Genomic DNA, 14,132 nt, shown 5'->3' with positions numbered 1-14,132 from the left:
CTTACACAGCCATCATCCTGACATTACTGGATAACCCCTTTATTAAAGGAAATAAAAATATATATGTCTCTTACCAAGTGTATCTTTGAGATTTTTCACCAGAGAGCCTTTCTTTAGACTGTTCTTGCGTTCGACGTAATTCGAAGGAACGTAGCCTGTTCTGTTGGATGCATTTCGTACATGCCACCACGTTTTTGAGTCATCCAGGAGCCACAAGCGCTCATTTTTCCTAATGTCAAGTTCCTGGTCTTGCTGTGCCGCATAGTCCCACTTGGCAATAACAACTGCCTCCTCTGACATCTTTCATGGAGTCCCTCTGTAATATAAATAAAAGAAGAAATTAGAATCCTCGGCTACCATCTATCATAGAATCCTCATCTACAAAAAAGTCAAAACTTTAATATAAGCTGAAAGGTATTCTGGACTCCTGGACACCCATGAAGATAGTCTTTCTCTTGTGAAAACTAGCATGCAGCTCTGGTCTGGACAGTCTCTCTCTAGATGCTGAGCAGCAACCGCAGGAGTGACGGGACGGATCAAGAGCCCAACCTGGAGGTAAAGCCGGTTTCTGAACGAACAGCTCTAAATGTGTGAGTCTCACTCTTTCTCTCTCTCTCTCTCTCTCTCAGACACATGACAGAAGGGCTACATTTATACACTACCCACAAACAAACAGCTTTTAAAGCCTCTCCTTTTTATGTTCCCATCTAAAAAAAAACACAGTAAATTATTCAGCAGATGCGAGAGAGAAAGAGAGACAGATATTGAAAGAAAAGAAGAAAATGAACAAAAATATGTTCATTATATTCCACAAAATGACTACAAGTAAAGAGACAAGGAAATACAGCTTTAAAGCATTCGTTCACCCAAAAATGCAAAACCTGTCATGATTCACTTACCCTCACATTCCAAAGACTTGTTTTCATCTTTGGAAAACAAATGAAGATATTTTTAATATTCTCAAATTTAAATCTGTTTAAATCTGTTTTTTTTTTTTTTATGACCTAATGACCTAGTCTGTATTTGTGGCTGTTTGTCCTAAGGAATTAAACATTTTTTTACACAATAGATTACATAAAGTGAAGTTTGTAACATACTCTATTAAATAACTAAGCAACATCACCTAAATATCAAATAGTGTTACTTCTTCTATGAATTTATCAAAGGATTATAGTACTGCATAAAAAAAAAAAAATAATAAAAATTGGATGGAAGTTGGAACTCATAAATTATAATCATGTCTATTAACAAGGCTATAGCAAAGTCCCTTTGAAATACAAAGCTCAAGTCCTTAGTGCACATCTCCAGAACATGCTCCAGAAAACATGCTCTTTTTCAATAGCAACCAGGACTTCTAACAGCAGCTGCAGTGACGCAATGACTTTAATGATTAGTGATTGGCTCTTTTATTCAGAAGGCGGGGCTTCCTTCAGTAGGGAGGCCATATTGAGTGTTGTAGTTTTCTCCATTCAAAACTGTATGAGTGACACATCTTGAGTATTCTCAAGTATGTCTGCATGGCAGTTTACACTGAACTATCTTGTGGTGTTAAAAATTTAAAATCGTCACAAGAGCATACATTTCTAATCCTAGATTGATTCTTTGCATAGCATAAGAAAATAAAAACATACATTTTTCTATACATTGCTATATGCTAAAGCATTTCTCAAACTTATTCTTATAAAATCACCATAGGCTGCATTTAAAGAACATAAAACATATATTTACTTAGGCATTTATTGTATTCATCTTTCAGTTCAAAGAGTTCCTAACCATTTTATTATTGAAGCTGCATAAATGAAAACTCTTTTCAAGTTTTATTTCAAGAGTGAGTGTGTGTAAGTAAGAATGTGAGGGAGTGTTTCAGTGAAAGAGGCTTTATTGGACTATGACAGTGCTGCTTCCTGCTCCAGAGACACTCAGTATGCTGTCGTCCAGTCACTCTGACAGCTGCCACACAGAAATGCATATGCAGGGTGAATGCCAGTCAGCAGGAGACAGAAAACACTTCATGATACTGTACACAAACCCTGGCCACTTTCATTGTTAAACAGCCCCTTGCTTGCTTCATCACTGACAGCAGGCTACCTCATTCATACTGCAAGCACAAAACGATGAAATGCAAGTGTCTTTAAATGGTAGGCCGCCTGTATCAACACAAATCACAGGTCTTTTTAACTACACTTAGATTCAGATACAAAACGACAGCTTACAAAAAGCAACAAGCCTCAGGTATAAACTCAGCTATAAATGGCTACTTTAGAAGTTTAAGAGCAAACAAACACAGCAGTCATCGTTCAAAACTGTTGCCAGATCTCCACGTTCCACTCTCACCCATCCCCAGCGGAGTAGGGAAACTTGTCAACTCACAGATAAAGCGGTCACATGTGTCGACACAGGCTGATACAATAACATTGACTGCCTGACGGCCAGCATTTTAAACAGCGAGGCATAAAATCTCCTCTTTAATAAACATTCAGGTCTCCCCCGGGATCTTTCCATTCCTTGTGTGGTGTTGAAAGAGAAACTCACCATGAGTGCAGAGCGGAAAACATTTTTTGTTTGCTCTGACACTCACCTGTCAAACAGGACTCAGTCATAATAAAAGACCTCCTAACACATGGGGTCTGGGTAAATAGAGGACATTCAGTGCTTACAATGCAATGATATATCCCTCTTACTTAACCATGGCGCTAAGCTCATAAAGCCACATTGTCTAGGTTCTTAATCTGGTTATGTAACACGATTATGGATCCAAAATCCCATTTTTAAAAGCATTCATATTGAGGTGGAGTGGTTAAAAATCAATCTCCATTACCACTAAATACAGTGCTAATGACTGACTATAGGAAGGGCAGGGCTAAGCAGATGATTTCAAATGATATTACGACACAAGTACCATGGCCATCAGTTTACACACATGCTTAATTCACACACAGTGAATCATTGCTGAAACTATGAATAATCCCTGTCAAATTCATTTTTGGCAAGATGTACACGTCGTCATCTCTTTTAAAGGTCCCGTTTTTCATGCTTTTTTGAAGCTTTGATTGTGTTTACAGTAGGGGTGTAACGATTCACTTGTTTTCTCGATGCATCGATTACAAACCCTGTCGATTGATATGCATCGATCTTGAAACATTATTTTTGAATCGTGAATCGCCGATCTTGGACAGTAATCGATTCAAAATGCCAAGAATTGAATGAATCGCGATTTCTATAGTGATTCAATGCTTTCAAAATGTATACACATTAAATTACTACACGCACAAATTAATGGAGACCTTGAAGTGTGTTCGTAAATCGTGCCTCTTATCTGTCCTTCACGCGCTCCACTGTTTCACGCCTGAGACTGTCACAGGATTGCGCTCGCGCTCCGTTCGTCTCTGACGCAGCTGACGTGTGATCTATAGGACTCGTGGCCAGTAATGCTAACGTGAATTAGTTTTACTTTTCTATAGTTTGTCAATGGCTCTCTGCATCTTACCGATGGAGTTAATGGAGCCGTCGACAGCTGTATTTATTGCATGGACGGAGCAGAAATGTAAGTGTCTAAATCATACGCACAGATCCATTGAATGATAAATGTTTTTAAACAATGCGGATGAACCGAATATACGAAGGAAACTTTTAAAATTTACCACTGCATTAACAACGACCTTGAAACAAGAGCGCGAGATTTATCTGATAATCAGATGCATGAAATTAGTGTTTGTTTCATTAGCAAACAGACATCTGGCGCGTTTTCTCTCAGAATCATTCGCTGATGGAGAGGAAAAGTTAAATAGAGATGAAGACGTTTTCACACTGAAAGAGAAGCGATCTCGCTCTCATAGACGTGCTAGGCTATATCTGCAGCTAAACTGAATAAAAGCAGAATGAACTGATGAAACAAAAAAAACAAAACAAAAACAAAAAAACACAAACAATTTATGAATGATGCAGTGCTAATTGACATTTATTACAGTACTGAAACTATAAAGTATATTTTCTACCTTATTCTGTGCAGAAAATTTTAATAATTGCTAATTAAATGTAGCCTAGTATATAAAACAATAATAAAATTGCCAATAGGAAAAAAATAGCGATTACAAATGATTGATTATTGTCCAGCAGTGTATTTGATTTATTACAGCTAATTAAAAGTAATTAAAAAATATATAATTATATAATAATAATAATAATAATAATAATAATAATAATAATAATAATAATATGGTTCTCTAACCATAAATGCTATTGTAATTTGCCCCCTGACTAAGCATTTAAAGAATTTAGTAGAAGCATTTAAATAATCCTGTGAATGCACTTAAAGAATGCAGAATCGAATCATTATAATCGAATCGAATTTAATTGTGAATCAAATCGAATTGAATCGTTCTAAATTTGCAAAAATCGTTCTTGAATCGAATCGAAAACTTATGAATCGTAATCGAATCGAATCGCTGCCTTGCCAAAGATTCACAGCCCTAGTTTACAGTGTGCAATATAACATGTGTTCATGTTTCGCGTGTAAAAAACAAACAAAAAAAAACAGTATTTTCTGTATACCTCTGTTTTCACGGTCCTAAAAACGGGCTGATGACTTCCTTGTTCTATGAAGTCCCTCCTTCAGAAATACGTAACAAGTTCTGATTGGGCCAGCGGTTCACACTGTGTTGTTTTTCGACTCAAGCTTAGAGCACGCTGCCCTCCTGGAAATGCGATTGGGCTAGAACGCACGTGCTGGAGATGTACTTATAAATCACAGGAGCGTTTTTACTGAAGAGATGGGCATGAAAACCGCATTCAATTTTTTTGCACAGCTAAACAGCGTTGGCCTTTGTGTAATAAGTTACAGAAACTGTTAAACGCACCAACTTAAATAATAAAATACACTAACCAGACAAAGAGGGAACTGCTCCATCTTTCAAAAATAATCTTTGTGCGAATCCGGCATTAAACTGAGCGAGATTGAGGAAGCTGTCCTCAGCAAAATGTGCTGCACATAGATTTACATTTGGATTATAATTTTCGGAAACCGAGTTAAACAAATTGTAACCATTGATCTCTAAGTACAGCATCCCTGGGAAGCCCAAACAAAGGTGATTGGACTCAGAGATGAAAATAACAGCATTTCGACGACATGGCAACAAACACAAACGTAACTCTTCCTCTTCTCCGTTGGAGCGTACCAAGACCACACCCCCTTTTTTATGTGTAAAAAACTGTTTAAGTGATGTCATTACTGCAGGAACTAGAGGGATGTAGTCCAAACGGGTCGTTTTTTTAGGCGAATTCTGTTAAATAAAATATCTCGCTTGGCATTCAACTTTGAGCTTTAGAATTTTACAGATATTATTTATATTCTAACAACAACATTACACACTAACTAAAGTTTAAAACATGGGATCACGAAGAACAGGACCTTTAAGTATTTATAGCTGAAAACCAAAACTGTTGAGGTATGCAAAAAAAGGGACTGTATCCATGGAAGGATGCGTACTTTAAAGGCCACAAGGATTAAATCAAGCATTGTTAACCTAACATATGTACCAAATATTTGTTAACATAATGGTTGTACCAAAACCATTTTGGCTAAAACCGAAATTTCATTCTTTGCTGTTCCGGCTGAATATTTCCGGTGCTGAAATTTCTGTGCATCACTGTTGGAGATTGTAACAGAGCAAGAGTTGCTATGGGAGCTTTGGTTTCACTCTCATTTTCAGCAGATGTCCCTCAAAGAGGCAGCTGGATAATGAAATCAGCTGAACAACTCAAGAGCACTTGAATTTCCTCTAACAAAAGGGTGCACCAGTCCCAGAGCTTCAACGAAGGACCCTGGCATCTCAATCTTCTCTGAACACCTGTTCTCTTGTCAATGCCTTCATAGTGTACAACTGCTTAACACACAATATAGCACTCTACCTTGAACTGTGGAATATATAATGTGAAAACAAACTAAAAGATGGAAGAAAAAGATGAAATTAAACTAAAAGAGAGGGAGTTTCACTGTCCTTATCCATTTGGTTAGTCAAATCCCATGTGTGCTGTGGAGTGTGTATTGAATAGCAGCCACGTTTTCTTTTAGAAGAGACCGAGGCATAGATAAAGAAAAGATACTTAGAAAGATACTTTTTTGAGTTGCCTGTGCTCTCAGATCCTATCTACATCTGCAATACTCTCACACAAACCACACATCTAATAACACAGTAGTCCAGCTCTTAAAGCCACTGTCTTCATCTCCATTGCTATTATTCTAAACTTGAGCCGATTTAAGGCTCTCAATCTATTTATCTCATTATGACAGAAAGTACAGAAAGACTAAACAGGACTAGGGTTATGAGCTAGGTTTACTACATACAAAAATTTCAGGAGCTGATACCAGCAGTGACATTTCAGAATTTGAGACAACTAAAATAAATATTATAAATATACTATAAATGACAATATATATTTTAATTACTTTAATTTAAAAACCTACAATATGTTCAGTAAAATTGTTTAAGGCTGCTGCATTTATTTGATTCAGAATAAAGTATAATTTTTTGTAACAATATAAATATATTACAATATGAATATATTATCGCATTGTTGATGATGAATTAATAAAGTATATAAAAAACGTATATTAAGTATAAAAAAAACTATTATAAAAATACTATATACTCTATATACATTAGCGTATATAGTATCTAATATTTTAGTATGCATTTATTATTATTATAAGTACCATATTTTCCAGACTATAAGTCACACTTTCTTTCATAGTTTGGCTGGTCCTACGACTTATAGTTATATTAATTTATCAAAATTAATATAACATGAACCAGGAGAAATGAACCAAGAGAAAACATTACCGTCTCCAGCTGCGAGAGGGCGCTTTATGCTACTCAGTGCTCCTGTAGTCTACACTAAGCAGCATAGAGCACCCTCTCGCGGCTGTAGACGGTAATTTTTTCTCTTGGTTCTTGGTTCTAAATAAATGTGACTTATAGTCCAGTGGGACTTATGTTTTTTTCATCGTCATGACATATTTTTGGACTGATGCGACACACCGATACTTAGGTGCGACTTATAGTCCGAAAAATACGGTAATAGAAAGATGGGAAAAGTGACGTTTTGGGGAAAGGTGACATTTTGAGCAATGTGGCTCTTCATCTGACAATGTAGAAGTTTAAAAGTAGCATTTTATAGTCATACCTGAGTCTTGTCTTATGAAAAGCTATACAGCTTAAAATGTCACCTGTGGTGAGAAAAAGAAATAAAACATTTTGGTCCTTTTGGACCAGTGATGTGCCAACCTTTCCCTCTTTTTACTGTTTGCATTAACTGAGCACCCTCACTGAGATTTTTGTTGCCCGTCAGATGTGTATTTTAAAATCATCAATTAAATCATCACTACTTATTAGTTTGCATGATAGGACTAGGTTATATGATCCCAATATTCAGCACCATTTAGCTGCACCATCCTTGACGTTTTAATCTCCAAAAGATCTCAAAGATAGTGCCGCACATGGCAGCCACAGTGCTTCGGTCTCCAGTTGTTTTAGTGTTTTTGTTAGTTTTTCCTGTTTTTTTTTTTCCAAACACAATCAGTTTTACCAGGGATAAACTACTGAACTTTCGGAAGAACACAACACAAAATCTCTTATGGAGTTTCAATTATTCTGATGTTTTGCTGAACGTTGTAGTTGGTGGAGCAGCGACGCTCAGGATGCGCAGACGGGAAGCGAGACGGTGTGTTCGTCAAGCTCTGGAAGCGCAGATTTCGAATGCCTTTGCCTAGAATGCATCTGGCAAATTTCCACACTCTACCCAACAAAACGGACAAACTTCTTCTGCTCTCCCGGACAAATAAGGATTTCTTACACTCTGCTGCTTTTTTGTGTTTCACAGAAACCTAGCTGAATGACGCCATACGCCAGTACACTCCATCTGCCGAGCTTTCAGCTGTTCAGAGCAGATCGCGGCACAGAATCAACGCGGAAATCGCACAACGGTGGGACATGCTTTCAGATCAGTGAAAGATGGTGTACAGATGTAACTGTGTTAAAGAAGATATGCTGTCCCTATCTAGAAGTGTTCCTCGTTAACTGTAAACCATTCTATGGGATTCCACTCATTCATTCTCGTGAGTATTTACATACCTCCACAAGTGCACATGAGCTCAGTTTACAGACACTTGCTGATCAGATCACAGAGACAGAGCAACAACACCCAGACTCTGTTTTAATCTTTCTTGGGGACTTTAATAAAGCAAATCTTTCCTGTGAACTGCCAAAATAAAGACAGCATGTTACCACCAGAGACAATAATATACCAACCAGATCACTGTTATATTATATATTATATATAATAATATACCAGATCACTCATTTCTAGTCTTACTTGATCTTAGTGCTGCGTTCGACACCATAGATCATTACATACTCATAGATCGATTACAAAACTATACAGGTATTCAAGGGCAGGCTCTAAAATGGTTTAGATCCTACCTGTCCGATCGCTACCATTTTGTTTACTTAAATGAGGAGTCATCTCATTTATCATAAGTAAAATATGGAGTGCCACAAGGATCCGTCCTAGGTCCCCTTCTATTTTCAATATACATGTTGCCCCTTGGTAATATTATTAGAAAATACGGAATTAGCTTCCACTGTTATGCTAATGATACTCAGCTATATATCTCAACGAGACCAGATGAAACTTCCCAATTATCTAAGCTAACAGAGTATGTTAAAAATGTAAAAGATTGGATGACAAATAATTTTCTCCAATTAAATTCGGATAAGACAGAGATACTAATTATTGGACCAAAAAACACTACACAGAATCTTGTAGATTACAATCTGCAACTAGACGGATGTACTGTTACTTCCTCTACAGTCAGAAATCTGGGTGTTATATTATACAGCAATTTGTCTTTTGAAAATCATATTTCCAATGTTACAAAAACTACATTCTTCCATCTTAGAAACATTGCCAAGCTACGAAACATGTTATCTGTTTCTGATGCAGAAAAGCTAGTTCATGCATTCATGACCTCTAGACTGGACTATTGTAATGCACTTCTAGGTGGTTGTCCTGCTTCGTCAATAAACAAGTTACAGGTAGTCCAAAATGCAGCAGCTAGAGGCCTTACCAGGTCAAGAAAATATGATCATATTACCCCAATTTTACAGTCTCTGCACTGGCTACCTATTAAGTTCCGTATCAGTTACAAATTATCATTACTTACCTATAAGGCCCTAAATGGTTTAGCTCCTGCGTACCTAACTAGCCTTCTACCACGATACAACCCATCACGCTCCCTAAGGTCACAAAACGCTCTGGAATAGCCTTCCTGATAATGTTCGGGGTTCAGACACACTCTCTCTGTTTAAATCTAGATTAAAAACACATCTCTTTCGCCAAGCATACGAATAATGTATCTTTTAAATTGTGAGTGTAGTTGCATCTGATCAAAGGTGCATATTTATTCATTAGCTTGGGTTAAACTAATTTTACTTTGTTGGATCAGCAGCTATGCTAATGATGTCTCTATTTTGTTTCTATGTTTCGCCACGAGATTTACATCCCGTGGTAACTAGGATTTACACAAGCTCCAGTCTGGATCCAGAACACCTGAGAAGAGATGATGCTGACCCTCAGAGGACCTCAGATGATGCTAACCCTGAATCAACAAACAGAACTAACAATTATTGCTACATGTGACTACATCATAATGGGGGGGGGGGGGGGGGGGGGGTTAGTGGATCTACCGTAGAGTCAATTGGTTGTTCTTGGAGATAGCGGGTTAACTCCGTGTCAGCGCGCGCTCTGATCGGTAAAGGACCAGAGATTTCAGACCTCCATTTATTAAGGAGATCGGTCACAAAACTCATCATCCGAGCCAATTTTTTTGGAGCAAATTTCAAAGCCGCACCCGCCCGCCATCCGCTGATTGTTTTGCGGTCTATGGCCATGCAATGCTTTGCTGATGAGAGTCGCAAAAAAAATGCCATTGTCTGTTCTAGAAAGGATGCAGCAAAGATATTTAATGCTATTGTATGAGGCATAGGCCTACGCTGAGTTTCATTTGCGATGAGATCCGCTCTAGTGCAGTGCAAGTGAACACGGCGCGCTGGTGCTTCCATGTCGGTTATCATTGTCTGCTATATTTGCTTTTTATTTATTAAAATACACGCAATTGGTTGATGAAACATTTATTAAAATTAAGACAAAATTTGTACAAAACGAAATTCGTTTTTAAGAAAGGTTTTCTACAAAGCAAAATTTTATGAAGTGGTAAATATCATGTCTGACGATTTACAAAACTTCATTAAGTGGTAAAAACTATGTCTCCCGATATATTGCGCATATTATGATCCTATCTAAAAAATGTTTGTAAAAAATATTTTAATGACACGGTTTTGGCGGTTATAGAGTTCTAATGACGGTGTTCAACCTTAACCGCCGGTCTCACGGTTATATACGAACCGTCACACCCCTACTAGCTACTACTAAATATTGTAGAAACATAATTTTCTGTCAAGTTGCTTTGTAACGTTTTGTATTGTAAAAAGCGATATACAAATAAACTTGAATTGAATTGAATTGTTACACAGCAATAAAGGATGCAGTGGCCTAATAAAAGGACAGAGTCTTGTACAATCAGGCCAGGAATGCACTGAATAAGGAGATTAGAGTGGCTAAAAGGAGCTACGCTAAAAAGTTGTAAGATCAGGTCACTTCCAATGACTCAACTTCAGTGTGGAAAGGTCTGAGGGCCATCACAAACTTAAAGACACCATCCCCCTGCACTGAGGCAAATCAACAACTTGCTGAAGATCTGAATTATTCTTATTGTAGATTCAAAAGTCCCCACACCCATTCTGACCATCTCTCATTAAAACCTCCTGTAATCCCTCTCCCCCGCTTCTGCACTTCAGATCAGTGAGGACGCTGTGCACCAGTTCTTCAGGAATAACAAAAGAAGAAAGGCACCGGGCCCTGCCAATGTAACACCATCCTGTCTGAAAACCTGTGCTGACCAGCTGGCACCCATCTTTTCACAGATCTCTGGAGTTGTGTGAAGTCTCTTCCTGCTTCAAATGTTCCACCATCGTTCCTGTTCCAAAGAAACCCAAGACAACAGGCCTTAATGACTACAGACCTGTGGCTCTAACGTCTGTCGCAATGAATTCGTTCGAAAAACTGGTTCTGGCTAATCTGAAGGACATTACTGGACCCTTACTGGACCTAATTGTGGACTTTAGTTCGGCTTTCAACACCATTCCAACAGCCCTCCACATCAAACACAGCTCTCTTCTCTTCTGACCCTTCTGTCAAGCTCCTGAAGTTCGCAGACGACACTACAGTCATCGGTCTCATCTAGGACGGCGATGAGTCGTCTGTCTGTCTGGTGCAGTCCTAGCTACCTGGTGCTGACCACTGTACAGACTGGATATTTTGAAACATTTTATTTATTTATTTTGCTCCTGTCTGACTGTATTACCTCAAGACATAACCCACGGTTTACATTAATATCTCATCCAGAGAATGTTTGTTCAAGAATTTTGCAACAACCACATTTGATCATTCATGCATATATCTGCTGATGCATGACTGTGTTCAAAAATAGCTGCCGAGTAGTCAGACAACACTGGAGTACTGAGACTACTAAAAGTACCAGTACTAAAGAGCTCTGTACTAGACAGAACTAAAAATAAAGCATAAAACCAGAGCATGAGGAATAATGAAGTTTCTCGATCTGGGTATTGTGTCTCAAGTATGAAAAGAGAGGTATTAATTTAAAATGTGGCCTATTTAACACACATAGACAAGTGTGCTGTAAAACATTTGCTTTGTGCTTGTTATGGGCATGTATGCACATGTTGGTGTGTGATAACAATAATTTGCATAAAAGTTTCATTATGTGTTGTGCAGGGGATGAGGGATAGTGACTGGAACAGAGAGAAATAAATAAATAGGAAGAGAAGGGGGGCCTGTTTTGGATTTTTGGCAGTAGTGTTTAATTCTCACTGCAGCCGTGTGTATGTGTGTGTGTGTGTGTGTGTGCCCGCATTTATGGATGTTTGACCCCTTTATTCATTTGTGTATTTGTGTGTTTTAATGCCTGCAACTCGTGTTTCTGGATACTCTTATTTTTTCAGCACTCAGGCGGTCAAGCTGAACCATGTGACTGTGAACTCTTGTAGCTCAGTTTCTGAGAAATCTTTACCCTGAGGGGAAGAAGGGATTTAAAGAGAGGAAAACTGAGAAAGGATAGGCCAGCTGTGGCACACAGGAAGTCAGAAAAGTAACCTAAAAGTTATAGTTCAACTAAGAAGGAAAATGTGGTCATGCTTTACTCACCCTTATATTGTTGACAACCCATAAATGACTTCCTTATTTCCATCGAACATGAAAGAAGTTGTTTTAAAATTGCTCAGGTTACACTAAATGAAAGTGGGTGAGGACTAGGCTGTCAAGCTCTTAAAACAGAAAAAGCTAGATAAAATACAAAAAAAAAAAAAAAATAATAATAATCTAATCCCAAGGTTTTGAACATAGTGTATTTTATAATTTTTATCCTTTTTGGAGCTTGATAGCCTCTGGTCCATGTCCTGTATATAAAAGAGCAGCATGAACATTCTTTAAATCCTCTGCTTTCTTGTCCCATGGAATACAATAATCATGTAGAAAATTACGACAAGAATTTTCATTCTTGGGTGAACTATCCTTAAAAGTAGAGAAAGAGAGAACAGCAAGTATATTTGGCTCAGCACTGCAGTTTTCCTTGTTCGCAGTAAGGATGATTTGACTTCACATCACGCAGACTTAATAGAAAATTATGATAGCAAAAAAAGCATTTTCCCTGCTCTCCAATTTTCACTATTAACACTATCCTTTTAAATACCAAGTACAGCATGTTCACACAATCAAAACAGATTAATCAGAAGAAATTTATGGAGCCAGAAGAGTCTCAATAAAGATAAATGCACACACTACAGTCACATATGCACACACAGGATTAATAGATACACACACATGATTCATAAATACACACACAAGATGCACAAATGCGCATAAAATTCACAAATGCACACACAAAATTTAAAAAGCACAGAAGATTCACAAATGCATACAAAATTCAGAAATGCACACAAAAATCAGAAATACACACACAATTCAGAAATGCAAACAACATTTACAAATGCACTCAAGATTCACAAATGCACAGGACAAGATTCACAAATGCACAGGACAAGATTCAGAAATGTATTTCTGATGCACACACACATATATCTTGATTCACAAACTGCTTGCGGTCTGTGAACTTCACTGCATTTGTGTGTGAATTTTGAAACTCCCCTGACTTGGCTCGACACACAAATGCTTTTTTTTAAACAGGGAATGATCAGCAACCAATCAGATATCTCCCTTCTTTTAGCCAATCACAAGAATGCACCCCACGTGGGGGGATTGTTTACTTATAAGCCAATCACATGAACGTGTTCACACAGCAATTGTATTAAATTGTATGAAAATACAGATGTTTAGATTACAATTCAGGTTTATTTTTTATTATTTTTTACTAAATATAAATTTAAAAATGTCTCAATACATATAGCCCAGTGACTGCAGAAAAAAAGTTAACCATGGATTCATAAATTTGCAATAGGCAATTATTTCATTTTATTGAAATATTTTAATGAAAGTAAAAAAAAAAAAAATTTTTAAACCTTTTTGAATATTTAAATATATCTAAATATTCTTTTGGATGCAATATAGAAGTCACTTTAATTATAATATTAAGTCCCTACATGAAGAGAGAGTCAGTGGTCCGCTGCGAGAGGAAAGTGGCTCTCTGGTTGTTGGCTTAGGAAAGTGAGTTGATCGCTGCGTGAGGAAAGTGAATCGTTCGCTCAACTTCGCTGCTTGAGGAAAGTGAATCGTTCGCTGAGGAAAGTGAGTCGCTCGCTGGGTGAGGAAAGTGAGTCGTTCGCTGCGTGACTCGTGAGGAAAGTGAATCGTTCGCTGAGGAAAGTGAGTCGCTCGCTGGGTGAGGAAAGTGAGTCGTTCGCTGCGTGACTCGTGAGGAAAGTGAGTCGCTCGCTGCGCAAAGTGAGTCGCCGGCTGTGTGAGGTAAGTGAGTCGTTCGCTGG

General features: G+C 37.8%; 1 protein-coding gene across 2 annotated transcripts in view; it reads right to left on the bottom strand.

Moving 5' to 3' along the window:
• LOC128015423 (cytoplasmic protein NCK2-like) overlaps positions 1-14,132 on the bottom strand; it is a 70,450-nt gene that overhangs the window by 33,603 nt on the left and 22,715 nt on the right. For both annotated transcript variants that reach the window (XM_052599244.1, XM_052599243.1), the window contains one exon: positions 75-316. In XM_052599244.1, the coding sequence (XP_052455204.1) occupies positions 75-300 (226 nt within the window). In that variant the 5' untranslated portion in view covers positions 301-316. The remainder of the gene's footprint in view (positions 1-74; positions 317-14,132) is intronic.

The sequence above is a fragment of the Carassius gibelio genome, chromosome A6, assembly GCF_023724105.1.
Source record: "Carassius gibelio isolate Cgi1373 ecotype wild population from Czech Republic chromosome A6, carGib1.2-hapl.c, whole genome shotgun sequence".
NCBI lineage: Eukaryota > Metazoa > Chordata > Actinopteri > Cypriniformes > Cyprinidae > Carassius > Carassius gibelio.
Note: the sequence above shows the minus strand (reverse complement) of the source record. Positions and strands in the feature narration are given on the sequence as shown.